The 26,183-nt window shown below is 44.4% G+C and overlaps 3 protein-coding genes and 1 non-coding gene across 6 annotated transcripts; 2 read left to right on the top strand and 2 right to left on the bottom strand.

Moving 5' to 3' along the window:
- The first annotated feature begins 2,854 nt into the window (after positions 1 to 2,854).
- LOC139307012 (5S ribosomal RNA) lies at positions 2,855 to 2,973 on the top strand. The gene has a single exon (XR_011599570.1). It is a non-coding gene; the product is annotated as a 5S ribosomal RNA (ribosomal RNA).
- A 590-nt stretch (positions 2,974 to 3,563) lies between these two features.
- n6amt1 (N-6 adenine-specific DNA methyltransferase 1) lies at positions 3,564 to 5,215 on the top strand. Of its 3 annotated transcripts, none has more exons than XM_070930400.1 (6): positions 3,564 to 3,776; positions 3,869 to 3,955; positions 4,057 to 4,147; positions 4,233 to 4,316; positions 4,388 to 4,529; positions 4,616 to 5,215. In XM_070930400.1, the coding sequence occupies exons 1-6, from the start codon at positions 3,640 to 3,642 to the stop codon at positions 4,720 to 4,722; spliced, it is 648 nt and encodes a 215-aa protein (XP_070786501.1). In that variant the 5' UTR covers positions 3,564 to 3,639; the 3' UTR covers positions 4,723 to 5,215. The 3 variants fall into 3 exon arrangements, with proteins under 3 accessions (XP_070786501.1, XP_070786502.1, XP_070786503.1); XM_070930401.1 differs by having other exon boundaries at positions 3,564 to 3,773; XM_070930402.1 differs by lacking the exon at positions 4,233 to 4,316 and having other exon boundaries at positions 3,564 to 3,773.
- gart (phosphoribosylglycinamide formyltransferase) lies at positions 4,995 to 14,974 on the bottom strand. The gene is made up of 23 exons (XM_070930399.1): positions 14,947 to 14,974; positions 14,672 to 14,765; positions 12,925 to 13,074; positions 11,888 to 11,983; positions 11,645 to 11,819; positions 11,023 to 11,134; positions 10,756 to 10,824; positions 10,541 to 10,666; positions 10,352 to 10,439; positions 10,165 to 10,250; positions 9,919 to 10,087; positions 9,567 to 9,798; positions 9,136 to 9,230; positions 8,725 to 8,834; positions 7,926 to 8,124; positions 7,520 to 7,771; positions 7,110 to 7,262; positions 6,649 to 6,852; positions 6,362 to 6,520; positions 6,080 to 6,210; positions 5,813 to 5,954; positions 5,611 to 5,726; positions 4,995 to 5,515 (listed from the first exon to the last, which is right to left on the bottom strand). Exons 3-23 carry the CDS (start codon positions 13,067 to 13,069, stop codon positions 5,318 to 5,320), a joined length of 3,057 nt encoding a protein of 1,018 aa, XP_070786500.1. The 5' UTR covers positions 13,070 to 13,074; positions 14,672 to 14,765; positions 14,947 to 14,974; the 3' UTR covers positions 4,995 to 5,317.
- Positions 14,975 to 15,920: 946 nt separating this feature from the next.
- LOC139306887 (uncharacterized) lies at positions 15,921 to 19,639 on the bottom strand. The gene is made up of 5 exons (XM_070930849.1): positions 19,603 to 19,639; positions 18,974 to 19,254; positions 16,850 to 17,116; positions 16,619 to 16,759; positions 15,921 to 16,524 (listed from the first exon to the last, which is right to left on the bottom strand). The coding sequence occupies exons 2-5, from the start codon at positions 19,239 to 19,241 to the stop codon at positions 16,358 to 16,360; spliced, it is 843 nt and encodes a 280-aa protein (XP_070786950.1). The 5' UTR covers positions 19,242 to 19,254; positions 19,603 to 19,639; the 3' UTR covers positions 15,921 to 16,357.
- Positions 19,640 to 26,183: the final 6,544 nt, after the last annotated feature.

Here is a 26,183-nt window from a genome sequence, read left to right on the forward strand (position 1 = left end):
GTGAAAACCTCGAAGACGGAAAGGAATTGTGTCTCAGAGGAAGTAGCTCAGGGTGTTAAGACACTGATCAGAGCCTTTGAGATTGAGGGTTCAAATCTTGTGAGAGTCAGTGTGAAATGTTTTTGAGGACATGGGTTCGATTCCCAGAGCACATAATTAATTCCAGTCTAGGATCCAAAGTAAAAGGTGAAAACCTCTAAGAAGGATAGGAGAAGTGTCTCAGAGGAACTAGCTCAGGTTGTTGAGACACTGATCACAACTGCTGAGAATGTGGGTTCAAATCTTATGAGAGTCGGTGAATTTTAAAGTCCAACACCCAAAAGTGAAGAAATAAATACGCCCGGAGATCTGTCTTAAGTGTGAAGGGTGTTGGTGGCGTGGTGGGTTCGATGTGTGACTGCCAGACACGAGCGGGTGCAGTGTCTGGTTCGAATCTGCCCGTGGCCGGTGCCTGGAGCATCACAGTGTGAGTGTTTGCATGGGTGGTTGCATGACACGGGCGGTGTATAAGGGAGGGGGCCGTGTCCCCTCCCGAGATTTCAGGACATGAGAGCAGGGGGTTATGGGAGTGAGTTTTTATTTTTCGCAGCCAAAAAAAAAAAAAACAAGAAAACATAGCACACAGATCAGTGGTGCATATCCACATAGCACAGGTGAGTGCTAATTGCATATCAATCAATTTGAATGTACAAAGAAATAAGACTGAATGTGTACTTCTTTCATTAACTTGTAAATTACATCAGTATGCACAACAAACTAACCAGAAACATGTCACACAACAAATCAAGTCAATCTGTTCCTTTCAATTCTAACAGCCAACAAGTCAACAAGTTTGAAAAACAGCACAAAATGCCAATCAACAAGCGTAGCGTGTTAGCTTTAGCCAAACAATGCAACATGTGGGACAAAAGCATGCTAACTTAGCTAGTTTCTGGTTAGTCTGGTATGCATACTGACACAATTCACAAGCTAATGAAAGAACTACACAAACACTTTCAATCTTATTTCTCTAAACATTCAAATTGATTGAAATGCAATCGCACTCACCAAAATGTTTGTAGCATGTGCTCCCGTCCTCGTCATCTCCAGGTAAAATGGCCGACTGTCAAACGGGAAGTGGGAGAATCCAATCCTATTTATACCCGGGGGAACCCGGATTGTACTAAGTGGGTAGAGTACGTCAGAGTTGGTGTTCACAAGGTTGGAAGTTCAATTCCTGCTCAACCACATAGTTCTTTCCCTGCTTCAACACTTCCAGACAGCCTCCGTTTTTTTATTATTATTATTATTGACTCCTTTGTTTAGGAACTCATTGGTTTAGATGTGTCATCATGAATCATGTCGATAATCATCCAGGTAACTGGCTGCAGGTTACACTCGTTAGATTGGACACTGAACCAGAGTCTCTCTGGATGAAGTCTGGCCTGTTTGTCTTTCTTTTAGAGTTGTTGATGAGATGTCAGACTCAAATTTGATCTCGGATACGGGCGCTGCCATCTTCCGCTGTGACGTAATTTAAACCAGAGTCTGCGCAGTGATGATCGGCGAGGGGAGCCGCGGTGCCAGGTCCCGCCCATTCACCCGCACGACCCAATGGCGAGCACACCACAGTCAATCTAAACTGTCAATCATTACCCCCCCCCCCCCCCCCCAAACTAACTAATTAGTCAGTAAAATGAACACTTGAACAAACATCAGCGTGATAAAAATTAAGTAAAATGACAGAAACCATCTTTGGGAAAAATGTATTTGATGTGTACTTTGGTTTGGTATCTCCCATCCGCTAACACGGTTTATGACCGATACTGCAGCCAGCCACCAGGGGGCAATAGTGAATAGTGATGTTTTGACTTGACTTTTTTTTTTCTTTTGAACCCAAAACATTTAAGTCTTGCACACACTGCATACCTGACAGACCTAATGACACTGACTGATTATAATAATTCCCTCAAAACTTTTAAATCATCTCGTGTTGGCTTTCAAAACCTAAAGATCGACATACGTTTGATAAATGAATATATTCACATTACCGAGGAGAAAATGTCAGGACAGGTGAGTTTAGATTTGATCGTCCCACCTCGGGGGTCAGCCTCATCAGCTGCTTATCTTGCAGTGATAATCCTCACATCAGCATCTACTGTTGTTTGTTGATTTTGTTGTCCACACTACTAAGAAGAAAACACGAAAAACCTCCTCCGTATGTCGGCTGCTTGTATAACCCTCAAAACAGGGCGTACTGTAGGTTTGCAGTGAAGGCTTCAGTTCACTGATGCAGCAGCAGCAGCAGCAGCGCCCTCTGCTGTTTATTAAAGAGAAGTGAAAAAGCTTATTCTCGGACGGTCGGACGTTTTTTGATTTACTCAATTACTGTATTGAGTAAAGTGTATTTTGAGGTACTTGTACTTCATTTGAATATTTCAATTTTCAAGAGAGCTATTTTGTGATAATATGGTATCTTACATAAACATCCAATCCATCTAATCAGAATCAGAAACTGTTTATTGCCAAGTAACATACATCACAAGGAACTTGCCGTGGTCTGATGGTGCTGTCAACAAACGTAAAAATATAAAGGTAAAAAAAATGAAAATAAGATAAGATAAATAACAAACAGCAACTCAACAGCATATAAAGTAATTAATATCAGCTTCACCTCCACCAGCTACAACATGAAAATGCTGCGTACGTAGTCATGCATAAGTGTTGATAAATCCTATAATACAGTATAGTGTAACAATGACAGGGAGACCGCACAAAGGATTTCTTTATTAAAGTAAAGTGATCTAACATGAAAAACACAAGACTTCTTGAGGTTACAGCGTGTTTAAAAGGGCCGCCTGTGAAGAAGATTATCGCTTACGGCCACACCACTCTGAACACGCCCGATCTCGTCCGATCTCGGAAGCTAAGCAGGGTCGGGCCTGGTTAGTACTTGGATGGGAGACCGCCTGGGAATACCAGGTGCTGTAAGCTTTTTCACTTCTGTTTTAGGAACAGCAGAGGGCGCTGCTGCTGCTGCTCCCTCAGTGGAGACGGAGCCTGGAATAATGTTGCAGCACGTGGAAACAATCATTTATTACCACTAAATAATTAAAGCACAAAGCTGGTTCATGATTTATATGAATCAGTGAGGCGAAAGAAAAGAGTAAAATAGTTTATTGTAAGATCAAGACAAAGATCAACACATACAGTATCTGAGGGTAGACGTCACACCAGTGTCAGTATCTTTCTCCAGCCTCCATCATACATGTGATCATATAGCAGAATATACCATCACATCCACTTTCTATCTGCATATCCATAATAATAAACATTGCAATGAGGGTAAAACTGTAATTAATTACAGACTTGTTAATTTAACAAGTTACAAGCTAAACTAAATGAATCACCGAGAAAGTGTGTAATGTATGATCACATTCTGCCTGCGTAATGAGTACTTTTACTTTGGACACTTCAGGTACATTATCGACATGTAAAATAGTATCTAAATCAGATGAGGGGTTAGGTTACGTCGTGACGTCAGGTGTCGTAGGTCGTGAACACGGAAGTGGATTGGGAATGTGCTCGCCGCAATTTACAGCTTTACAACCACCAACAACACGTATTAATGGCTGATATCTTCCAGCTGTGAAGGGAAACATGTCTACAAGTTATCCCACACCGGTTTACTCCCACGCTGGACGAGGAGACTTCCGGGATGTCTACGAGCCGGCGGAGGACTCCTTCCTATTGATTGACGCCCTGGAGAAAGACGCGGAGCGGCTGCAGCTGCTGTGGTCAGACACTGCTCACCTCTTTTACTTGACTGTGTTAACTCTTGATTTGACTTCTGAATCTTTACATCCGGGTATTCCTCTGCTGTCTCTAGCCCGTGCTTGTGTTTGGAGGTGGGCAGCGGCTCCGGAGTGGTGTCCGCGTTTCTGGCATCAGTGGTTGGACCTTCAGCTTTATACCTGTGAGCGACTCTCGTGTCCAGCTAATAAAATGGCCTTACTTGTTGTAAACTTATGGGGGAAAACATCTCATCTTAAATGCATGCGTGTGTTTCTTCTTCAGGTGCACTGATGTGAACCCTGCAGCAGCACAGTGCACAGCAAAGACAGCCTCCTGCAACAAAGTGTCCCTGCAGCCTGTCATCACATCCCTGGTGAGACTTTTACATTCACATACCCGGTCTTCACATGTGCAAGGATTTTAATTCTAAAAGCTAGTTTCCTTCCTTTTTTGAAAAGGTGGAGTGTCTTCTGCCCCGCTTAAGTGGGAAAGTGGACGTCCTTCTCTTCAACCCTCCCTATGTGGTCACCCCTTCAGAAGAGGTGGTTTGTCTCCGTACAGCACGTTACCGTCAGTTCGAGGAGCATATTAACAATGTGTGCTTTCCCTCCAGGTTGGCAGCACAGGTATAGAGGCTGCCTGGGCCGGTGGGGAGCGAGGACGAGAGGTGACCGACAGATTTCTACCTGTGGTAGCACAGTTGCTCTCCAGTAGAGGGTTATTTTACCTCATTACCATTGCAGAGAACGATCCAGGTGAGTTTACTGATGTCTCTTAAAATGATTTCAGTACAGGAAACGTTCTGGATAACAAGTTCAGTCGTTTTTATTTTTCTCCCCAGAGGACATCATCCGTTTACTGGGCAAATGTGGTTTGAGGGGAGAGTCATGCTTGTCTACAAGAGCTGGAAATGAGAGGCTGTCCGTCCTGCGCTTCCATAGGAGCTAATGAACATGGAACTGCCACGAATAAATGCTCTGAAAGGACTTCAGGAACTCTGAACTGATGATCAGTGCTCGGGAACATTTTCAGGATATCAGGACACAGTGTGGTCTGCAAGGACAAATTCATTAGTCGACTGCTGTGAAGAACATTTTCTGATTAATGCTCTGCAGAACAAACATGAGAAAGAGACACATTAGCAGGGTGAAAGGACTAATGTGTCTCTATTGTACTGCAAAATGTGACTCGTCTACAGTAATAAAGCAACACAAATGACCTTGCATTCACACAGGCAGCTTTAATAATGAACAGTTCCAGTTACACAGACAGTTATACTCACTGACTTATTTTCAATTAGAGATTCATTCCAGTGCAACTCTAACATTTCTCAAAAGGTACAATTGGAATGTTTTTAGTTTCAAGTACGATGCTTCTTTACACTATTTCATCTATGTATGTTTACAAGCTTTAAGCATCCATGAATAAATCTACTAACTCAACTGGACATGACAGTTCTGGGTCGTGTCTTGACTTTAGTGTCTCTTGTATCTAAAGGAACAGTCAATGCTGATTTACTGAGTAGGAAAGGTGAGCTGGATCTTTAATTCTGCGAGTTCGACTTCCACATTATGTGTCCGTCCTCTGCCAGCCTGACCGCGCCGCCGGCCACCAGCTCCAGAGCGGCGGGGAAGGCTCGGTGCTCGGCCTCTCTGATTCTGTCGGACAGACTCTCCTCCGTGTCGCTGCCCAGCACGGGGACGGCCTCCTGCACGACGATGGCTCCTGCATCCACCTCTTCCTAAACACACATGAACAAAACAATGGCTGTGTGACTCGTGCAATTTAAAAAAAGAACAAAAAACGTGCAGTATTCCCACAGTATGTCACACTCACTGCTACAAAGTGGACCGTGCAGCCAGTAACCCGCACCCCAGCCTGTAGAGCCTGCTTCTGGGCATTCACACCCTTGAATGAGGGCAGCAGGGATGGATGGATGTTCAGTAGCTTTCCTGTGACGACAACAGACAAACACACAGTGTAACAGACCCACCGGCTCATCATATTTATTAATGCATATGTAAGAAAGGTTTCACACCGTTCCATTTCTTGACAAAAGGTCCCGTGAGGATCCTCATGAATCCAGCCAGACACACCAGCTCCACCCCAAATTCTTCAAGCACGCGATCAATGGTGCCGTCAAACTCTGCTCGGCTCCCGTACAGTTTGTGGTCCACCACCTCGAAGGGATCAGACACACAGAGACACACAATCCTCTTGATTTGGTTGTTTTGTTTTGTGTAAAGCACTCTGTAACAATGGATTTGAGAAGTGTTGTACCAATAAACCGTAATTTCAGTTTTACCCGTGTCTGGATGCCGGCCAGCGACGCTCTCTTCAGGCCGTGAACTCCGGGTCTGTTGGAGATGACCACCACGATCTCTGCAGAGCTGGACGGACGCTTGGCCTGCTCTATCAGCGCCTGCAGGTTGGTGCCTGAGACGTGACGTACCAGAGGATGTTTAAGACGGGTCAAAAGGAACTCGTTAGTAGGACTCTTGTAATCCACTTTAGGAGTACTTTGGGAAACGTGCTTCTGCGAGACACTCCAACCGCAACTCTTATTACAAGGTTAATAAAAACACACCTGTGCCAGAGATGAGAACAGCTACTCTGGTCCTCTTGCGTGGGGTGCTGGTGTCGCCATGGCAACCACCATTCTGCTTGACGCCCAACTCTCCACTGGAGGCGGGTCCTGCGTTCAGCAGGCTGTGTTTCAGGTTGCGGACCACCACAGATTCTGCCCCTGCATAAAACACAAAAAAACATTCTATAAATAATTCAAGAAGTGTACTGCGTTTCCTGTGCAGCCGCATTTGTGAAAATACTGTATCTGAAGCTGTGTTGCGTTACACTGAAGTATCAGTGTCTCACCAGGCTGCTTGTGGGCCAGTGAACCCACAATCCAGGCCTCTTCATGTGCTTGAAGCTGGCGTAGGACCCTCTGAGCATCCAGGGGGGACACCACCAGCACTGCCCCGAGGCCGCAGTTGAAGGTGCGGGCCATCTCGTCCTCGCTCAGACCCCCCTCCTTGTGGAGCCAAGAAAACACCGGGGGGATGCTCCATCGAGAGGCGTCTGAGTCGCACATAAACACCAAGTAAATATTAATGAGGACGACCTCACAAGGGGGAAAGTGATCCCAGGACTACTTGCAAAAACAAGTTAGTGGAGGTGTGCTGAATATGTTTACATTTACATTGAGGGTCATGCAACTGTAAATGTTTATACAGGAAACAGCCTTCGTTTTTCCGATTCTTCCCCCAGATCCATCTAGAGGCACACCACTCATATGCTGCATCTGAAGATGAAGAGTCCGTTGGCTTTCATCTCACCTAAATCGACTGCCAGCTCCTGGGGCAGCACCCGAGGAATGTTCTCCAGGAGGCCACCCCCTGTGATGTGAGCGTAGGCCTTGACGGCACCGCTGCGAAGGATTGGCAGCAGCAGACGACTGTAGATCTTTGTGGGCGTCAGCAAAAGCTCGCCTGGAAGCAGAGTTACAGTCAAATGTTACGCTGGAACATGTGGTCCGAATTAAAAAAGAAAGAACACCAGCAAAACTACAACTGAGGCGACTGATTCTTTAGGAATGCAAAATACGTACAAGAGGCTTTATTTTGTGTGCATGAAGCAAATTCTTTCGGTATAACTGTAACAAATACTTGAAAACATTTGCAGTTCCTCACACAAATGAAAAAGAGAGCACCCTCGGGTCCACCGTTGTGTCTTGAGGGCGACTTACCAACAGTCTGTCCCGACTTGCCAAAAGGAGCAGGAGAGCTGTAACTGAGGCTGGCCCTCTCCAGGACTTTGCGGACCAGGCTGAAGCCGTTGCTGTGGACCCCTGAGGAGGCCACCCCAATCAGCAGGTCCCCCTCTGCGATGTCCCCCATCCTGGGCAGCAGGGCTCCACGCTCCACTGCTCCGACGCAAAACCCGGCCAGGTCGTACTCTCCTGGAGCGTAGACGCCTGGCATCTCTGCTGTCTCACCGCCTGGACATGGACACGCAAAGATGGAGGCATAAAACGTGGCATCGAGAAGGGAAGTCTAGATACAGAACCCTCAGGTCTAGCTTTTGGAATCACGGCAGGTGACATGACACCTCTAAATATGAATCATCCTGAAACCGAGCGGCTCCTCTCTCACCCAGCAGAGCGCAGCCGGCCGTCTTGCAGGCCTTAGCGATGCCGCCGACCACCGAGGCGGCCACGTCCACATCCAGGCTGCCGCAGGAGAAGTAGTCCAGGAAGAAGAGGGGCTCTGCGCCTTGAGCCAGCACATCGTTCACGCACATGGCCACCAGGTCCTGACCCAGACCGCCGTGCTGGCCGCACGCCTGAGCAATCTGATGACAAGTTAAACTGGTCAACATTCAAGCTGCGTGAGGAAACACATGAAACAGTCAAAATGGGGCCGCAACAGAGAGGAGTTTCATCAGACTGATATTTTGCTGCACATTTGAAATTCACGTGAGGGAGGTTTTGGCACCTTGACAAATAAAAACTTGAGACTCACCAACAAGTGTCCATGAAATAATCCTGGATCTTTCACACTTTAAATGACATTTGTAACTCTGTTTTCAGCAGCAGAGTCGAAGCCTTTGAATCCGTCTACAGAGAAGCATATCTCCCCTGCTGCTCCGTTACTTCTGAGGCAGATTTGGACCCAGTTTTGAATGGTTATTTCTTGCCTGATCTGGCATCAACCAAAGCCAATTTGGAGTGAGTCGACGTTTCAGTACTTTAATTTGAATCTCATTTGTTCCAGGATTTTGTAATTACCAGGGGTGCCACATATTTGCACAGTGACGACAAATGACAGCAAAGTTTGCATTAAATACGACGCTAATATGTCTCATGGCAAACAGTAGTCATGACGATAGAGATCAGCTGGCAAATCGTCCACATTCTCCTCCAAAAAGGGGACGAAGGAAGTCAAGTCCCACCTTGAGCTTGGTCCCCACTCCATCTGTCCCAGAAACCAGGATCGGGTCGACAAAGCCTGCCGCCTTCAGGTCAAACAGCCCAGCAAAGCCTCCCAGTTCTGCATTACACCCTGGTGGAAGAAATACCAGTTATAGTCATGGTTACTGCTTCACCCATTCTTTATAATTTGATGTTTGTTGAGATTCAGCAGATCCAATAAAAACACACAACACAAACCACATCGTTTACAAGTAGAACTACAGAAAATACAGCAAATTGTTTCTTCATGAGAAACTGGTTGAAACGAGGAAACGAGGTTTGAGAAGTCAGAGCTGTGAGAGTAGAAGATGAGCATCGAATCATTATTTAGATGTAGTATTTTAAAGTATTTTCTTGCTCAGTCTTTAATTTTTGAACATGAGTGAAGTTACCAGCGCGGGAAGTTGCCTTGGCCAGAGGCTTGATCATGTCCACCAGCTTGTTGCCGGCAGCGATGTCCACTCCGCTGTCCTTATAGGTCAGGCCTCTGTCAGAGACACCACTGTGACTTATTACTTTGTTGTACATCAGGCCTGTCTACAGCTGAAGCTACAGCACGTCTTAACTTCTGCTTGTGGATTAGAGCAGATAAATCAAAAGGATGTTAAGTTCATGAGAAAATATAATTGTTTGCTGGGTAATTTAAAGAAATACTAGGAGACAGGAACATCCAGAGAGAAGTTTATTATTCATAAAGCTCTACATGATATCCAGTAAACAAATTAACTTGAAAAAACTACAAAAATGTCAGGTACAAAAACAACACAGAACAGAAGGGAATGTGTTTTAGTTCTGTGTCTTTAGCGTCTACTGTCACACACACCTGTGTTGGTTCAGGTGGCCGATGGCCCGGTGGCCGATGTCGCGGCGGTACACGGCGCCCGGGAAGCCGACGGCCGCCACGCCCTGATTGGCCGCCTGCAGGGCCGTCTCCAGGGACGGCCTGACCGCAGTGACAGTCAGGACCCGCCCGCCGCTGGACACCACGCCTCCCTCTTTCAGGGCGGTGCCAGCGTGGAAGACCTGCAGCCCCAGGTCCTGAACCTGAGACAAGCCTGAGGATGAAAACACAGACGGACTTTCAAATGATTCTAAATGCATCCGTTTTTGTTTGGGGAAGATTCAGACGATCCTGGTGAAGATTGGTGAAGAGGAAACCTGCGTGTCCTGCCTACCTGTGATCTCGACTCCTTTCTTGTAGGAGCCGGGGTAACCGGAGCTGGCCATGACCACAGTGACTGCGGAGCTGTCCTGGTGCCACACGGGGGCGCTGGAGGCCAGTTTGCCGTTCATGGTGTTCAAAATCACTTCATAAAGGTCGCTCTTCAGGAGCGGCAGCAGCACCTGAGAGAGTGACGGCAGATATTTAATGTGTGTTTCATGAGAAGATCCAGCGACAGAGGACAGTTAAAGAAACCCACCTGACACTCGGGGTCTCCAAACCGACAGTTGAACTCGAGGACCTTTGGCCCCTGCTTGGTCAGCATCAGCCCTGCATACAGCACACCTGGAAAGTACGATAAAGGCACAGGCTCATTCATCTGACACATCAGACCAGGGGCAGGGGAGCCATCTGGAGCCAAGTACAGAGAGAAGAGGAGCACTTGCCCACATAAGGAGCTCCCTCCTCCTTCATCCTGTCCACAGTCTTCTGAAGGACCGTCTCTCTGATCTGCTGCAGCAGCTCCTGGCTCACCTGCACAGGATGGAGAGACCTAAAATCAGGATCCTATAATCCTGAAATTAATACAGCATCCAACAAAAACTAGAAGAGAACCAGGCGGAGGGGAAGAGGACCTGAGGGGTGGGGCAGTAGGCCCCCATGCCGCCGGTGTTTGGCCCCAGGTCGCCGTCCTGCAGCCGTTTGTGATCCTGTGCTGGAGGCATCGGAGACACAGAGGAGCCGTCGCTGAAACACAGACACTACAAGACGAGGGGGAGGAGGGTTCACTTCATGTCCGTTAATTAACTCGAGGTGAAGTTGGTTCAAGTCTGTTATGGATTTCACTCACGGACACTTCCTCTCCCTCTAGAAGCTCTTCAACCACCACGGTCTCCCCTGCAGACCCAAAGGCTCGGTCCTGCAGCGCACAGTGATGAAGACGTAGTTAGAAGACTGTCCACAGCATTTATCTCTCTTTGTTCCAGTGGGACTGATCTGTGGTCAGCTGCCAGATCTCAATGTGTGAAAGTAAAGATTTTTGCACATTTTCTTTTCTTTCTAATGTAAAAACCAAGAATCAAATGATCACACAGACGAACGTCCAACAGTCTCAGACCTTCATCACGTCCATCACAGCCCGGCAGGCCTCGTCCTGGTCTCTGGCCACAATGACTCCCTTCCCTGCCGCCAGCCCGCTGGCCTTCACGACCAGCGCCGGGAAGTCGGCCCTGGAGACCCCCAAAATAATGACATAAGCTCAGAAATACGCAGCGAGAACCATCTTTTCACAGCAAACACATCTGGAACAGATGCTGCGTCGCTGACACGGAGCATAAAATGTTGTTTTTCGTGGATCATTGAACATTCGTAGTGCACAACACTGTTTGGGAATTTGTTTCGGGATCCATATGGATGAAGGCTGTCAGAATATGGCAGCTGTTCTGCCCAAGATGGTTTATATGACCAAAGAAATGACTTTCACTGAGAATAAAGGAGCTTCTTTTTATTACAACGTACAACTCTGTTTATTCTTCTTTGAGGGCGCTCTCATATGAAAGGCAATCATCACATCTTAGGTCATTAACTCACGGAGCCATCTGAGAAACAAAAGATTTTCTATTATGGGGCAAGTTTTTGTGTTTAATGGCTCTGAAAACAAAACTCCACAGTCCACGGAGGACATATCTCTTTATGGAGTCCCTGTATGTCTGTATGCGTGGACATGAGACTGTACTGACGTGCGGATGTAGCTGCAGGCCTCCTGGGGGTCGGTGAAGGATCCATAGCGGGCTGTGGGGATGCCGTGACGCTCCATGAAGGCCTTGGAAAAGCTTTTGCTGGCCTCCAACTGAGCTGCTTTGGCAGACGGGCCGAAACAGGGCACGCCGGCCGCCATCAGGTCGTCTACGATACCTGGAAGAGAAGTTAAAGTGAAGGGAAATAAAATCCAGTAATATAAAAAGTCAGAAGAAATCACTTACCTGCTGCCAGAGGCACCTCAGGTCCGACCACGACGAGCCCCACATGGTGGTCCTTACAGAACTGAGCCAGGATGGCGTGGTTACTCACCGATACCTCTGCATGGAGAGAGGATCATTTACACTCTTCGGCTGTAATTATCACGGAATATTTAACATGACATTAAGCTAATCATGTCATTAATTCAATAAGTGAATTAATGAACACATATTTCCATGTGAACGTACTTCCCTCACCTTACACCTGGGAGTCATAAATGTACATTTATTAAAAATCTAAAAGGAGTCATAGTAGATCTTCTCTTTATGCGGAGTCTGAGGTGTAAAGGAAGAGCTTTATATCGTGTTTTTCTTGAGTTTGAAATAATAAAAGTGAAGAAAGAATAAAAAAAGCTACAAGTCCCACATACGATGTTGAAAATCCTAAAAATATCAAGTCAGAAACAGCAACTGTTTTGATAATCGATTAATCGTTTAAAGGAATAGTTTGACTTGTAGGGAAAGTTAGATGTCACTCTAATGTTTATTATGAAGCTGGAGCCAGAGACGCTTAGCTTAGCTTAGCATAAAGACTGGGATCAGAGGGAAACAGCTAGCTTGGCTCTGTCCGAAAGGTAACAAAATCCACCTACCAGGCTCACTAATTAACACGTTATACCTAGTTTATTTAACCCATAAGCAAAAACAACAATTTGCCTTCTTACGGGGGTTACGTTACAGATTTTGTTACCTTTGGACAGAGCCAGGCTAGCTGTCATGCTACGCTATGCTATTATAAGCGTATTCCGTAGCTCCTAAACTGGGAATATCTACTGGTTTTCTTCTTCTAAGAGAATAAAGTAAACATCTCTGGGATTTAGACTGTTGGTCAGACAAAACAAGAAACTTGAATATGTTAACTTGGGCTCTGGGAATTTGCATTTTTTATAAATTTCTGACATTTTATGAACCACAGTTGATTGAATCTTGTACCACATTTTATAAACAGACATGTAATGAACTTCAAGGTCTGTTTCTGTAGAGTTTGTGTTTGTATTTACCAGAGTTGCTGATCTTCCCACAGTTGGCCGTGCCAGCGTTACCCGGGGCCACGAGGACTTGCTGAATCTGCGGCGACTGGGCCAGCTTCCAGGCCAGCACATGCTCCCGTCCACCACTGCCGACCACCAGCACCTTCTCTGCCATCGTACCTGAGGGACCGGAAAACAAGCCCTTCAAGGCTACACTTTAACCTTTAACCGTCCATAAAGAACCCATTTTAATTGCAAAGACTGACCTATAACGAAAGGAGTTCCCTGCGCTGTGACGAAGCAATGACCTTTTCTGAGGCCTGGGGGTCTTATATTATCTTGTAGTGCCACACTAACACGGATCCAATCAACTAGAACAAAAACACAAGTCAACAATTAAATGGCACGGTCACTGTGGCAAAGCCAAATCACCAGCAACTGCAAACAGGGGCTCATTTGCATGGAAAAACAACGGCATTATCAGGCTGATACACAGTAAACCACTCGCCTCAGCCTCAGTTTGGCCGTGCAGTTATTCTGCAGTGTCTTTATTAAGTTTACTATATTATTTACCCAACGCGATGACTGGATCACATTGTTAAGCAATTATTTCTTTTATAATATGCTGATTTTAGAGACATACAGAGGCATGTAAAGACCCTTTCTTACTTAGATTATGATTGTTTCAACCATCTAAAGTGGGTTTTTAATTATTAACTGTATTTGAGAGGATTTCACACTGAAAAGGAAACTGTTCTTATCTAGTAAAACACGATATACAGCATTATAATGTCAATTCACTCAACAGAAACCACAGTGACCCTCATGGATCAATGTAATCACTGAGATAGAAACCCGATTGACTCATAAAATGGGTTTATTTGTTGCCCTGAACTTCCTAAACGGGGGAAAAAGACTCACTATGTTCACATTTATGCAAAAATGTCCTTTTAGCACTACGAATGTACACATTGTTACATACAAACAGATGAAAAGAAATTGCAAAGACTTCTGTTCAACTCAAAGAATCTGGGGTCACAGTTCGACCTGAAAGCTTCGACTTAAACTGGGATGACTGGGATTGTGATGACGTGCAGATGCATTGTCTAAAAGCTGCCTTGAACACTATCAGGAACAGATACAGTACAAAGGGGCGAGTGTTGCACAGTGGGTGCACATGTTCCACAATTAGTCCAAATCACCGGCTTTGATTGGAATCACTCCTCTCATGTGACTCACATGTCAGAGAGCAAATGAAACACGTCAGTCTAAACATGCATGATGTTTTAAAACACTCCTTGTACAGAAAAATATGCTACAATATAACTTTATTGCACTTTTAATATTATCTTTTCTCATCACACTGTGTGTCACTGCATTTGTGCACCATGTAACTACAATTAAAGGATCAGTGAACGACGTGTAACAGACATTAAATGAGTTAACACACATTTAACTTACTGTATGTATCATCAACATGGCTGCACATGCATACATATACAGTGCGTGCACTCATTCTGCAGCTTAACAGGGTGCATGGTGTCGTCTACATCCTGAAGCATTGTATTACAACATCTCAAAAGGGTCAATATTTAATTCATTTATTCCAAATACCTTCAGTGGTTTTTCTGTGCAAGCTCGTCAGGCATAAGTAAGATGCATGTATATGAAAAGTATGACTTTATTATGACAGTCAACTTTTTTTTGTAGCAACATTAGCACATACAGCAGAGGTGAAATGAACATCTAACAGTTAGCATGCTGTTTTGACACTCACCTGTGTGTGTTAAGTGAATGTGTGAAGCAGGAAATAGCCGGAGCCCAGTTCAGGACAGCAGTCAGGAGTGTCTCCTCTGCTCTCAGCCTGCTGACTGACCGGGGATGCAAAGTGTGTTATCACGCTTCACTCTCACACACACACACACACCACGTGGATCCAATATAGCTCCGTGATGTACTTAACAACGAGTTAGCTGTTAGCAAAGTTAGCTAAAAGTGCTAAATCGCATTCGTCACTGTGTCCTGTTTGGTTAATGTGTGTCCTCCTCTTACCCTTATCTGCTGCACGAGCTGTTGTTTTTTTAGGCAAGTTTAGGGATTTTTCAACTTCCGCGGGGTGTAACTGTCGAGTGCATCATGGGAATTGTAGTTAATTAGCGATACAGGCAGTGAGTCGTGTAAAAGTTACATCTTCACCTCGGTTTAATTTTGAGGTACTTTGTATTTTTTTTGTTACTTTATACTTTATACATCTCCACTATGTTCTTGAGGAAAATACTGCTTTTTATACTCCGCTGCATTATTTACAGATATTATTTTGCAGATAATAAACCTAACATGAGCTTATACAATTACTACAGTTAAAATACATAAATTAGCTCCAACTACAACTATAACTACTTCTTAAAGTATATTATGCTGGTAAAATTTCTACAAATATAGTATTATTACTTGATAATACGTACATTTTACTTTGTGGTACTTTTACTGAAATAGAGGCTCTGATTCACGAGCAGAAATACAGATACATGCAACACATGAATCCTACAACATGCAGTACACTGGACACATGATGTGTGCCTTGTTTAAACACACAACACAACAGAAAGGTAGTCATAACAATAAATATATAACAATTTCAAGTGTGTAAAGGTGAGCCGCCTCTTGGGGAAACAGATGGATATGTATTTTTAATTGTGCCAACCTGTAAGTACCTCGTCTGCTCCAACTCTACCACCTTTGGTGCTTAACGTGGCCTCTGGAGCAATCAGAGGAGTTCAGTCTGCTGATATAAGCCTTTGACCATCAGGACGTAACAGCCCTGAAATATTAGCTGGAGCGCTGCCATTTATCGCTTTGAAGGAAATCAATACACTGTGAAAGTCAATCCTAAAGTTAACTGGACGAAGGTGTAAAGTGGCCAAATAGGGCCTGATGGGATCTGCTTCTTTAGCTCTAGTTAAGAGTCTGGACAGTTAAGACTTTCCACGGTGAGTCACAATGATGTAGTAATCCAGGCGTTCCTGTCATTATTTGAAACACACTTTATTCAAGTAATTACTGACAGGAAACTTTCAATGATGCATGGGAAAAAAACAACAGGCATCAGTGATAGAAACGCACATGACAGTGTGTTGGTGAAATTATTGATCTTACAGGTTTAGCAGCTGTTTGATGGCAGGAAGCAGCTGGCAAATGAAGCCCCACGTGGGCGCTCCCTGCAAAAGGGTGCAAGAGGGTGCTTCTGCTGCAGACTTTGTATCAACAATGAGTGTCAGCAACTGATTTCTCTGGTTTTGTTTTTTGTAAATGCATTATTTTATACTCTCCTTTATATCCCTGTATATATTCTCTTACTGTGTAAACCAACTGCGTCACTACAACAGTAAAATATCATCTTTCATCTCTTCCAGGACAGTCATGTCATAATAAATAAGTCTTGAGTCCACGAGTGTCAGATCGGTCACAACAAAGGGAGCTCAGGAGCGTTGAGGAGTTCTTGTCCTAACTCTGAGTGTCGCAGGGCGAAGAGCGTGACGCCTGAACTGTACGCGGCAGGGATCGTGATGTGTGTTAACTTGGCTCCATCTTGTTCCTGCTCCTCTTCTAGGCACATCTGCCTCACTTGACCTAATAGGAAGAAAACAGGGAGAAAAGCACTGACAACATGTTTGCATACCAGGTGAGAAATCTGCAGAAATAAAAGCACAATTAACTGCTTCACCCTCGATGTCCAGGGCTGTCCACCGCGGGTCAGACAAGCTGGACAGACAGCAATCAGCCGTCAGCCGCTGCAGGACGTCTTCTCGACGAATCAGCAACACAGATTCACTGCAGAGCCTCTGGTGCAGCTCTCCCTCACTTACTGAAAGAGGTGTTTAACACAAAATATCATGCATCAAGATCAGGAGACATAATTCTCCTGAAAAACAAGAGTTTCTTTGCCCTTACTCACCTACATCTAAAGGATTGGTCATGAAAACAGCGTTCGGTGCAACGCCAAATATAAGCTGATGGTGCCAGGCGTCAGGCACCTCCTCTCCCTCAGGCACAGCCAGCTGCATGTTCATGGTCGCCACGGGAACGGCCCCGCTTCGGATCCAGCGCGCGAGCCAGGGGACCAGCCGGACCAGCCGCCGAGGGTGGAGGTGGAAGAAGCGGCCCAGGACCTCCCCCTTACTGGCCTCCTCTGCTCCTCGGATGAGCTGAGCGTGAGTCGCACCTGAGGGGAGTCGATACGTCCAACATCAATAATTACAAGTGTGTTCCTTCTCCACTCCACTCAGTGTGTGTGTGTGTGTGTGTGTGTGTGTGATGACAGCTTGAGCTAAACGCCTGAAATGTCAATGCAAAAATTGTGTAACACAGCTGGAAAAGTCAATTACAGTCGCTCCTCTGAGAGACATAAAACTCTTTGTCTAATTCGAGAGGCTTTTGGATCTTGCCTGGTTGGCAGTGCAGCCAGCTGTCACACTGGCAGGAAGACGCCCTTATGGGTTCAAGACGTTACGGAGCCTCATTCAGCGGGGAAGTTATAGTCCCTGCTAGCATCTGTGACACCTGAAATATCACTGTCAAAGTCATCTTTTATGTGTTAATATTTCACCACCTGAAATGTCAGTTTGGAGAGGGCAGCTTTGAGCTCAAGTGTTTATAATGTGATATCTGACAATTTAGAAGTTACATTTCTGGAAGGAGACAATTCTAATGATAACTATCACTGTTTATTAAACGGCTCAAAGAGGATCCATCTAAAATGGCTGCTGGGTTTTTCTTTCTTTTTGTTTTTCTTTTCTTTTGATCCTCTGTTTGTTTTGTCAGCTTGTACACTCTTCATAATCTTAATTATGTGTTCTTGTGGGTTCACTGTGTTCTTTGTTCTGCCTTTGTTTTATGAAAAAAAAGGAAAATAATAGCAAAAACAACTGTGCCAGATCTGTGAACACCCGCAGTAAATATACACAATAAAAATCCAGATTCAATGCACAGTAAAGTGAACAAGTATTACCTGGAAAATACACTGTCACCTCTCGTAGTCAAGCAATGTAATGAATCCATTAAAATGTCCAAATGCATTGTAAGGGTCCAGAATAGCCCTTTTCAGACACGAGATACACAACGCCGCTGACTTCATTTATATATCAAAGTGTGTTGACATTCAGACATACGCGTCCGTTACGTAAATGTTCATTGCGGCTCCATTCAGACGACAGGACCTTTACAGTGAGAGTCATTATGGTGTCACTGGTATTTTATTAAATTGATTTTCTTTGTGCTGTTAGAGATGATAATTAACTGATACATTTATTAGCCTGGAAGGTGGAAGAAGATGTGCATTGAATCTGCCTCCACACTGCATATAGACACTGACATACTGTAACCTTGCTCTGCTGTGGCCTTTACGCAGCAGGGGAAGTACTCAGATCATTGTGAAAATACTGCATTCAAAACCTATGCAGTATGTAAGTATTATCAGCTAAATGTACTTAAAGTATAAAAGTACTTTACTGTCATATATGATGTTTTTGGATTAATATTACTGCTGCATTAATGTGTATGTTGCATTTGACTGCTGTGGATGTTGAACTAATTTTAACTACTTTATATACTATTGGGCAGTTTAATCTACTTTTCATGACAAACAGCTCTGTTTTCAGCTTTGTGACGATCCATTTTCCAGATAATCCAGGCTTTTCTAAATATTTCATTTAGTTTATGAAGTAGGAGAACACTTAATCCTTCAGTTTATTAGAACAAATCTAATTCAAAATAGGAAGTGTATGAAAAGTAACTAGTAACTAAAGCTGTCAGACAAATGTAGTGATGTAGAAGTATAAAGTAGCATATAATCTAAATACTCAAGCAAAGTATAAGTACCTTGAATTTGTACTTAAGTACAGTACTTGAGTAAATGTACTTAGTTACGCTGTACCACTGCGTTTATGTCAGTCTGACAACATTCAGTTCAGACTTGTGCTGAAAGTGTTGCAGGCCCACAGCTGTCCCCCTTGTCTCCTCAGCAGGTCTGGTCATATCGTGTTCAGGTCTTGCTTTAGCACCTGTGTATCAGGACATTTACCGGCTTCACTCCGGGACAGCAGGTAGTCAGGCAGCGGTGACTCGTTCCTCCTCAGGTGCGTTTGGACGCAGCGGTCTGCCTCCTCGGGGGCCACATCCACACCGAGGGCCTTCAGCACGTCCACCACAGCCGTGGCCCCGCAGGCTGACGCTCCTATCTGCAGGGTCTGCCTCTCCAGAGCCTCCTGGATGGACCACAGCATGGCTTCATCTGCTCCTGCCTGCTCCTCCTCATCACCTCCATGGACCTGCTCACACACTGCCTCCATCTGAGCGCCTCACCTGGAGAGACAGGGTTTGAGATGACATTAAAACCACACACACACACACACACACACACACACACATCAAGATAAAGTACCTGCAACAATATCCTGAGCATCAGTAAAGTGCTCACATGTCGTGCAGCGCTACGTTTCAGTTCAAAACTGTTCAATATGAGGTACATTTAGCAGTTAAATGCTTCAAAACACGTCAGTAGCTGCATAAATAGCTTCACTATAAAGTTCATTTCCACTCGTCTTATTATTGTTGAAATGTCTCTATTGTTTTAAACCGAATAAGCACTAACATTCACTCGCTCATTGCCTTTATAGAGTTATAATAAACCACTTCTCGGTGTTTTCTCACCATCTCCCAGACTGACGGACTGACAGACAGACAGACAGCAGCCGACACTGACAATAACAAATCTGCCGTGCGCATGCGTAGACTACCTTCTATGCTTTCTTTAGCAGCGGACACAGAGGCGAACTGACTGCTACCGCCCCTGCTGGCCGAACAGCGCAGTACAGTCACATCATGTAGATTAAACCCAGCAAAAACTACATTTACTTAAAAAATACAGATGCCGAATTAATTAAAAATTACATTTATAAAGTAAAATGTTCTCAAGACTCAATTAAAACTCTAGTTTGACCTAGCCATCCAGACTGACTGGGGGTGAGAGGCTTTGAAGTTATTGGCATCAACATTTTGTATATTTATTTTGTATTTTTAGGGGTCAGGACATATCTCATCACAACATATAACAATTGTACTACCCTGCCACACTTTTCCAGTTTGGTTTAGGCACAAAAGTGGAGAACATGCTGACCTTTTTACAACCTTTTTTGAGAATAGTTTGACCAAAACTTAGGTGTCACTTTTTACTTTTGATCTCTTAACATGTGAAGTGTTTGATTCGTTCCAGCTGAGGAATATTACTAAACTCAGGACCATTTTGTCCCAAACTGAGATTGGGATGATTATTCCTAATAATACTAATACTACTAATAAATTCCTAATAATTTGGAACGCTTGACTGAAGTTTGTATACTGTGTCTGTATTTTATGGCTTTCTTTTGTCCTTTAAATCTGCTCGGCAACATGATTTATGTATGGTTTTATAGCAGCATTATATACGTTTTTTCCTTATCAACTCCACTGTGTTTCCTCTTTACATGGACATAACCTGTGACAATATCCCATCAGGCCAAGAGATGTCAGTGTCGCTACATTGGACTGCAGCACATGTGGTAACGCAGCTGCAGATAAGTGGAGTCATGGTCGATGCTTGGTGAAACAGCCTGAGGCGTGCAGCGTGTCGCCGGCGGCCGCCTCCTTCTTCATGTCGTGCACAGGCGTCACATGAGGAGGGGGCATCAGGGTGAAATGTACAGAGAGCAACAAGCCTGAAGTCTCTGGTTCTCCTGAGGCGATGAAAGCTCTTCGACAAAGGTCGAAACAAGGATGTTTTAATGGGATACTTCATTTGTTGTTCTTTTTTTTGTTCTCTTTTCCATTTTTACACCAATCTCAGTTTCTGAGCAGATAGTCTTATATACGTTTGTAGCAAATTGTGTATATTTAAGTTAACAGTCTGAAGAAATTTAAATTTGGGCCAGTATGGTTTAGAGCAGCACAAATTAAATACACCTATTTACTATTTAGCTCCAAGTCATCCAAACAGGACTCCCACAGGATAGTTCTCTCCCAATTATTTCTGACATAAATTGTACAAACAGGCAACACCGGCCAAGGTGGCCAAATTAGTCAAGTCACTGCACAATGCCATCTGGTGGTGGAGAAGGGATACAAGAAAAAGCCCAAAATGATCCGCACATAACACCAAGACTTTTGGTTTATTCAGAAAGTCTAATTTTAAGCTCTTGACCATTTTCCCTTTTGATCTTTCCCACAGTAACTTGATCACTTTATCCATACAGGATCCAGGATCAGTTGTCAGTGAGTGTCGTTATGAACTTCAACCCTGGTTGGTATTCCTCTCACCTCCCCGTCCTCCTGGTTTTCCACAGCTACAGCGACGGCAGCTGGAAGCACTACAAGCAGAGCATGATTAAACCTGACTGGGCTCTCTCCGAACGTGACCCGGCAGCCGATATGAAGCATGTCAACAAAGAGATTGGGAGGGGGGGGTTCTTCACATGCCTGGGATGAAAGATAGAAGAAGAGCGGCTGTCTCAGTTTCTCACAGGCTGCCTTCACCTCAACACCACCTTTTGCCATTTGCAGATGTGGAGAAGCCGAAGAGTTGAAAGCACTGCGGTGGGGTTTTCTCACTGTGAAGTCATCACAGGGCTCGGCTTTTAGTCATCACACCTGTCAACAAATATATGGATCAATATTCTTCTGAAAAGGGATGTGAATGATGTGAACAGTGTGGGAACGAGGGTTGCTTGAAACGTGGGGGATGTTAACAATGTTTTGCAGACACTTGAACCGCCAAGCAAGTTGAGATGAACCAGCTCCTGTCTGCAAGAGCACAGAGGAGTTTAAAACAACTACAGTATAGAGCAAATAATGGGACATTCAGCTGATTACAAACACATCTTCAACACCAGATCCTCAAGATGAACTAAGTGTACTCAATCATGAGAGTTGCTGACCGAGCAGCTTTTTGAGTAGCTTTTAGCATTGGAGGTGAAAGAGCCTTTATAAAGTGGTAACTGCTGCAGCGAGACCACTGCTGAGATATTAACCTTAAAACAGTGCAAATGTCGGCCTAGTTTGGTACTGAACTGAGGACACTAGTCTCACAAACTATGATGCAATCACTGTGTTTCAGTGGCTATGAATATTTGACCTGAGCTGAATTTGAAACAGGAAAGTGATTAATTCACTGCCACTCCAGCTGACGTTTCTTTTATACATGTATGTACAACTTATGTACCATCTCTTGCCTCCCAACTAACCTGTTGGACAGTTACCCATAACACCCCTCTCTGCGTCAGCTGTTTATGTGTATCTTTGGAGAAGCACAATTAAAGCTTTACTCGCGGCTCTTTTCTCCACTCTGCTATCTTTACGTGCCGGGGTGTATTTTTGGAGCCGCTTGCATCTCTGAAGGATGAAATTCACTTGTGAATGAATATAAAAGCCTATATTTGCTGACAACAGACATGACATGAATATTTAATGATGCATTTCATTTGTTTTTGACTTTGTCTTTACATACAAACAGACAAGGTTGTTTTTTTCTAGTTTGTTTATGTTATTTCTGCTCCACAGTGAAACAGGAAAATGGATGCTCGGATTTTCCCTCTGCAACTATAACCTGTTCAGGAAATATACAGAATAAAAGATGAAATGGTGGGCTGGGTGCAGTAATTTAAGTGCAGCCGCAAAGTATCTGTTACCTCATTGATCATAAATGAGCTGCAAATGTGTGTTTGAAATGCTTTTAAGTCACAAAAAGGTTGGCAAAACAACTTGTATTAATTCTGCGGAGACGAACGAGGACGTCCAACATGATGACAAGTTTAAATTGTTCTACTTTGTTCTGATATTTTGCTGCGAGGATGACATAAAATAACACATTTCACTCTTCTCCATTGGCTGCTGCTGGCATGTAAACAGCTACGTACATTTTCCAATATCTTAACGTCTATTAAAGCGAACAGCTGGAGGCCCTTTGAGATTGTTTTTCATTACACAGTGTCCATATTCCAAATACATTTTATTTCAGCTGTCCTCTATTCAAAACCTGCTCAGAGAGTCATTGTTGTTCCTGCAAGCCTCCAGGTTACGACTGGTGGGGACGAGCTGCAGAGTTCAAGCAGATTCTTGGTGCTTCCAAGTAATGAAGAAACAATCAGAAGAGGTCTCGTTGTGTGAAAGCAGCGTCTTAGTTAATCGTGTGATCTTTACCTTGCTGCCACTTACCAGATGCGCAGGAAAAAATGGGGGGAAATAGTGACTCTGTGAGCTGTGTACAGGCCTGTAGGGGTCCCCTTGGAATAATAAGGGAGGCAGAGTCTATTTAAACACTATCTCCATGACCTCTTGGAGCACAGCAGCTGTGCAGGGATCTACAGGATTAACTGGCGCCTCTCGGGTAAGCTGATTCATAATAAATAGCAGCGACGCTTTGAAAACACCCATAACAGCACATTAGCATTGAAATGAGGTAGCACTTTTGTCAGGAGGTAGTTCTGGGTCACGGAAACAAACGTTGAATACTGCCGGGGGGACTTCAGCACACACTTGGCTGTCCCCTCCCCGGCCCTGGTACGCCTACACCGCTAATGTCAATAGTGTTAACATCCTGGCTCGTTTGCAGAGGAGCAGGGGATGGATTTCTTTAGAGAGCTGGAAGCCATCCATTTTGGACAGAATTAACCTGAACTCAGTTTCATTTTATGCGCTACATCCATGGCAGGCTCTTCCACATACGCTGTAAAATGTAATACAAAGCCACGAGGTGTGTGAGATTTGTGCCTCACATTCTTCACTTCAACTAGCTGTAAAACATCACCTGCTGTTAACTCACCTTTATATCCGCCATTACAGCAGGCGAGCGCCAACCTCCCCATCGCTTCTCCTGCTGTAAAAGTTCTATGAATTTCAAAAATGGCAAGTGCATAAATAATTGGACAGAACATTTAGACTCTCCGAGGACAGCACTTTTGTCTTTCGTCAAACACATAATGTGGATTTTGCACTCCAGGAAACATTGAAGTGGCAGCTCGATGGGGCCGTGTTCAGAGTCCAAATCACATAAAGAGCAAAATCACGATCTGCTGCTAATTGAAATTATAGAGGGGAACAAAGCTGGATCTGAGACACAATCCTAGACCTGCCAAGCTCAGCTGTCAAAAACTGATTTTTTTTATGGTTTATTCAAAATCCCATCAATGGTATGTTCTCTCAAGTGAATACTTTATAGCACAGATTGTTCTTTCCTCTTTCTGCTCTTTTATTGAAGAACCTATTGTACTGTGTTCAATCAGATGGAGCACCTGGAGCCGCCATGCTGCGTGTCAGCCACTTTTCAGTGAAATTTAAAGTCAAATTGCACCACTCAAGGTAAATAATACAATCAGACATTTAGTGCAGTTGAAATATATGCATTTCTGTTCACCCAAAAGGAGAATTTAAAGCCAGCGGCGCTTCATTCCTGTCCAGTTTTTGGATGATATAAAATGTTTAAAATTTCAAACATGGTTCCTTAAAGCTCCTGTTGTCCAGACAAACATGAACTTTCCATGAGCAAGACTTGACAGGAGCTCTCTAACAGCTGCACGGCTCGTTCATGAATACAAATCAAATGGTATGCCACTTTCAGTTACATCTCTGAGAACTACTGCGACAACTTTTATTACTGTCAGATTCTATGTTATATATTACATACAGTACATGGACAAAAGCAGTGTGAAGTCATTATTAATGAATGTCTGATGGAGCTGATACGAAGCTGTTGTGTAGGCGTTTGTGTGTAATGTTGCAAAAATGGTTTATTACCCATTATCACGTCTAAACAGGATCAGATTCGGCTCCCGCCTCGCATGACGACTGCAGAAACACTCGTCTATGCTAGCTGTGAAATGCTATAGATCATCAGCTTACTGCAAAAACAAACTGTCCTTGGCAGATAATGTTCCATAAAGTTGCCCGAGCTGGCTGGTTTTCGTCTCTGCGAGACATTTGTCAGGTTTCTCTGACACCGGGACAATTTCTGCTCCTTGCTCATATATCACAAAAGGTGATGAGTTCTTTTCTGAAGATGTCGGCCCTAAAATAGTCGTACTGACATCCCAAATCACATGTGTGACATTCACAAAGCGAGAAGAAAACTTTCCATCTGTTAACTCGCCGCCTCGCTTCAACTCTGACATGGCCGAGCTGCCGCGGCGGCGGAGCAGCCCTCACACGCCGATATGGCAGATGTGACTGAAAGGTGCTCTTTAGGTTCAGACACCTGCATCAGGCAGCCTGGCATTAGCTCATGATGCCTGCTGTGGAAGCTGTCACTATAGCTGAGTGTCTCCACAACAGAATGCCATTTTCTCTGTTTCGTTTCTCCAGACCCCCGCTGCTCGGTCTGCAGTTTAGCTATCAACCTCTGACATTTATCAGCATCCCTACGACCCTGGCTCCTCCGAAACGCCTCTTCACAATCCAGGAAGGAGTGGTAAAAGTTCAGGGAGGCTTCAAAAAGGTTTATGGAGGATGATGCACCAGTCTCCTGTTTTATCTGCCCTGGCTGTGAGAGGAGCAGGAGAGTGTTTTGGGAAAGTGGCCTCACCAGAAAACATACCTCTAAAGCTCACTAATGAGCATGCTGTATCTCGTTTGTTTAGCCTGAACCAAAGACAGTTTAAAAATGTCTACACAGATTACCTTTAGAAAGAGCTAGGCTAACTGTTTCCCCCTGTTTTCAGTCTTTATGCTAAGCTTAGTGAACCAGCTGCTGTCCGTAGCCTCACATTTAACAGACAGATATGAGCGTGATATCGATCTTCTCATCTGACTTGGCAAGAAATAAACATATTTCCTAAAACTTTGAAATGTTCCTGTAACCATAGCGGTGGCAGATCTGTTGACAGGTGTCTGCTCAGAAAATGTTCATATATGATGTTTTGGAAGGCAATGACAAACCGACCCCCCCCCCCCCCCCCCCCCCGCCCAGTCAACCTCCTCCATTTCCTCTCCAAGGAAGCAGGAATGACAAGGACATTTGCTGTTAAAGGCTGATAAACTCTAAGGACCTCCTTATATAATCAACATATGAATATGAAACAACTGGGAATGGAGTTTGGAGGACCAAAGGCATGTAAATTACAGATATCTTAAAAGAGAATGCCGTACAGAGATTTTCTGCATGTTAAGTCCTCTCTGGTTGCCACTCACCCTTTTGGTAAACACGAAGGGTCGCCTTAGATCTATTTCTCATCATGGCCTCCCCTCTGACTTCCTTGAGGAGTGCTCCA

This window comes from Enoplosus armatus, chromosome 24 (assembly GCF_043641665.1).
Source record: "Enoplosus armatus isolate fEnoArm2 chromosome 24, fEnoArm2.hap1, whole genome shotgun sequence".
NCBI classification, from domain to species: Eukaryota; Metazoa; Chordata; class Actinopteri; order Centrarchiformes; family Enoplosidae; genus Enoplosus; species Enoplosus armatus.

Coding starts and splice junctions, on each gene's coding strand:
- n6amt1 (XM_070930400.1), top strand. CDS start 3,640: ATGTCTACAAGTTATCCCACACCGGTTTACTCCCACGCTGGACGAGGA. Junction 3,956..4,056: donor GGACCTTCAGCTTTATACCT/GTGAGCGACTCT, acceptor TTTCTTCTTCAG/GTGCACTGATGTGAACCCTG. Junction 4,148..4,232: donor AGCCTGTCATCACATCCCTG/GTGAGACTTTTA, acceptor TTTTTTGAAAAG/GTGGAGTGTCTTCTGCCCCG.
- gart (XM_070930399.1), bottom strand. CDS start 13,069: ATGGCAGAGAAGGTGCTGGTGGTCGGCAGTGGTGGACGGGAGCATGTG. Junction 11,984..12,924: donor TGGGAAGATCAGCAACTCTG/GTAAATACAAAC, acceptor CTCTCCATGCAG/AGGTATCGGTGAGTAACCAC. Junction 5,955..6,079: donor TGGCCGGCATCCAGACACGG/GTAAAACTGAAA, acceptor GATCCCTTCGAG/GTGGTGGACCACAAACTGTA.
- LOC139306887 (XM_070930849.1), bottom strand. CDS start 19,241: ATGGAGGCAGTGTGTGAGCAGGTCCATGGAGGTGATGAGGAGGAGCAG. Junction 17,117..18,973: donor GCTGTCCCGGAGTGAAGCCG/GTAAATGTCCTG, acceptor GACTCCCCTCAG/GTGCGACTCACGCTCAGCTC. Junction 16,525..16,618: donor GACAGCCCTGGACATCGAGG/GTGAAGCAGTTA, acceptor TCTTCCTATTAG/GTCAAGTGAGGCAGATGTGC.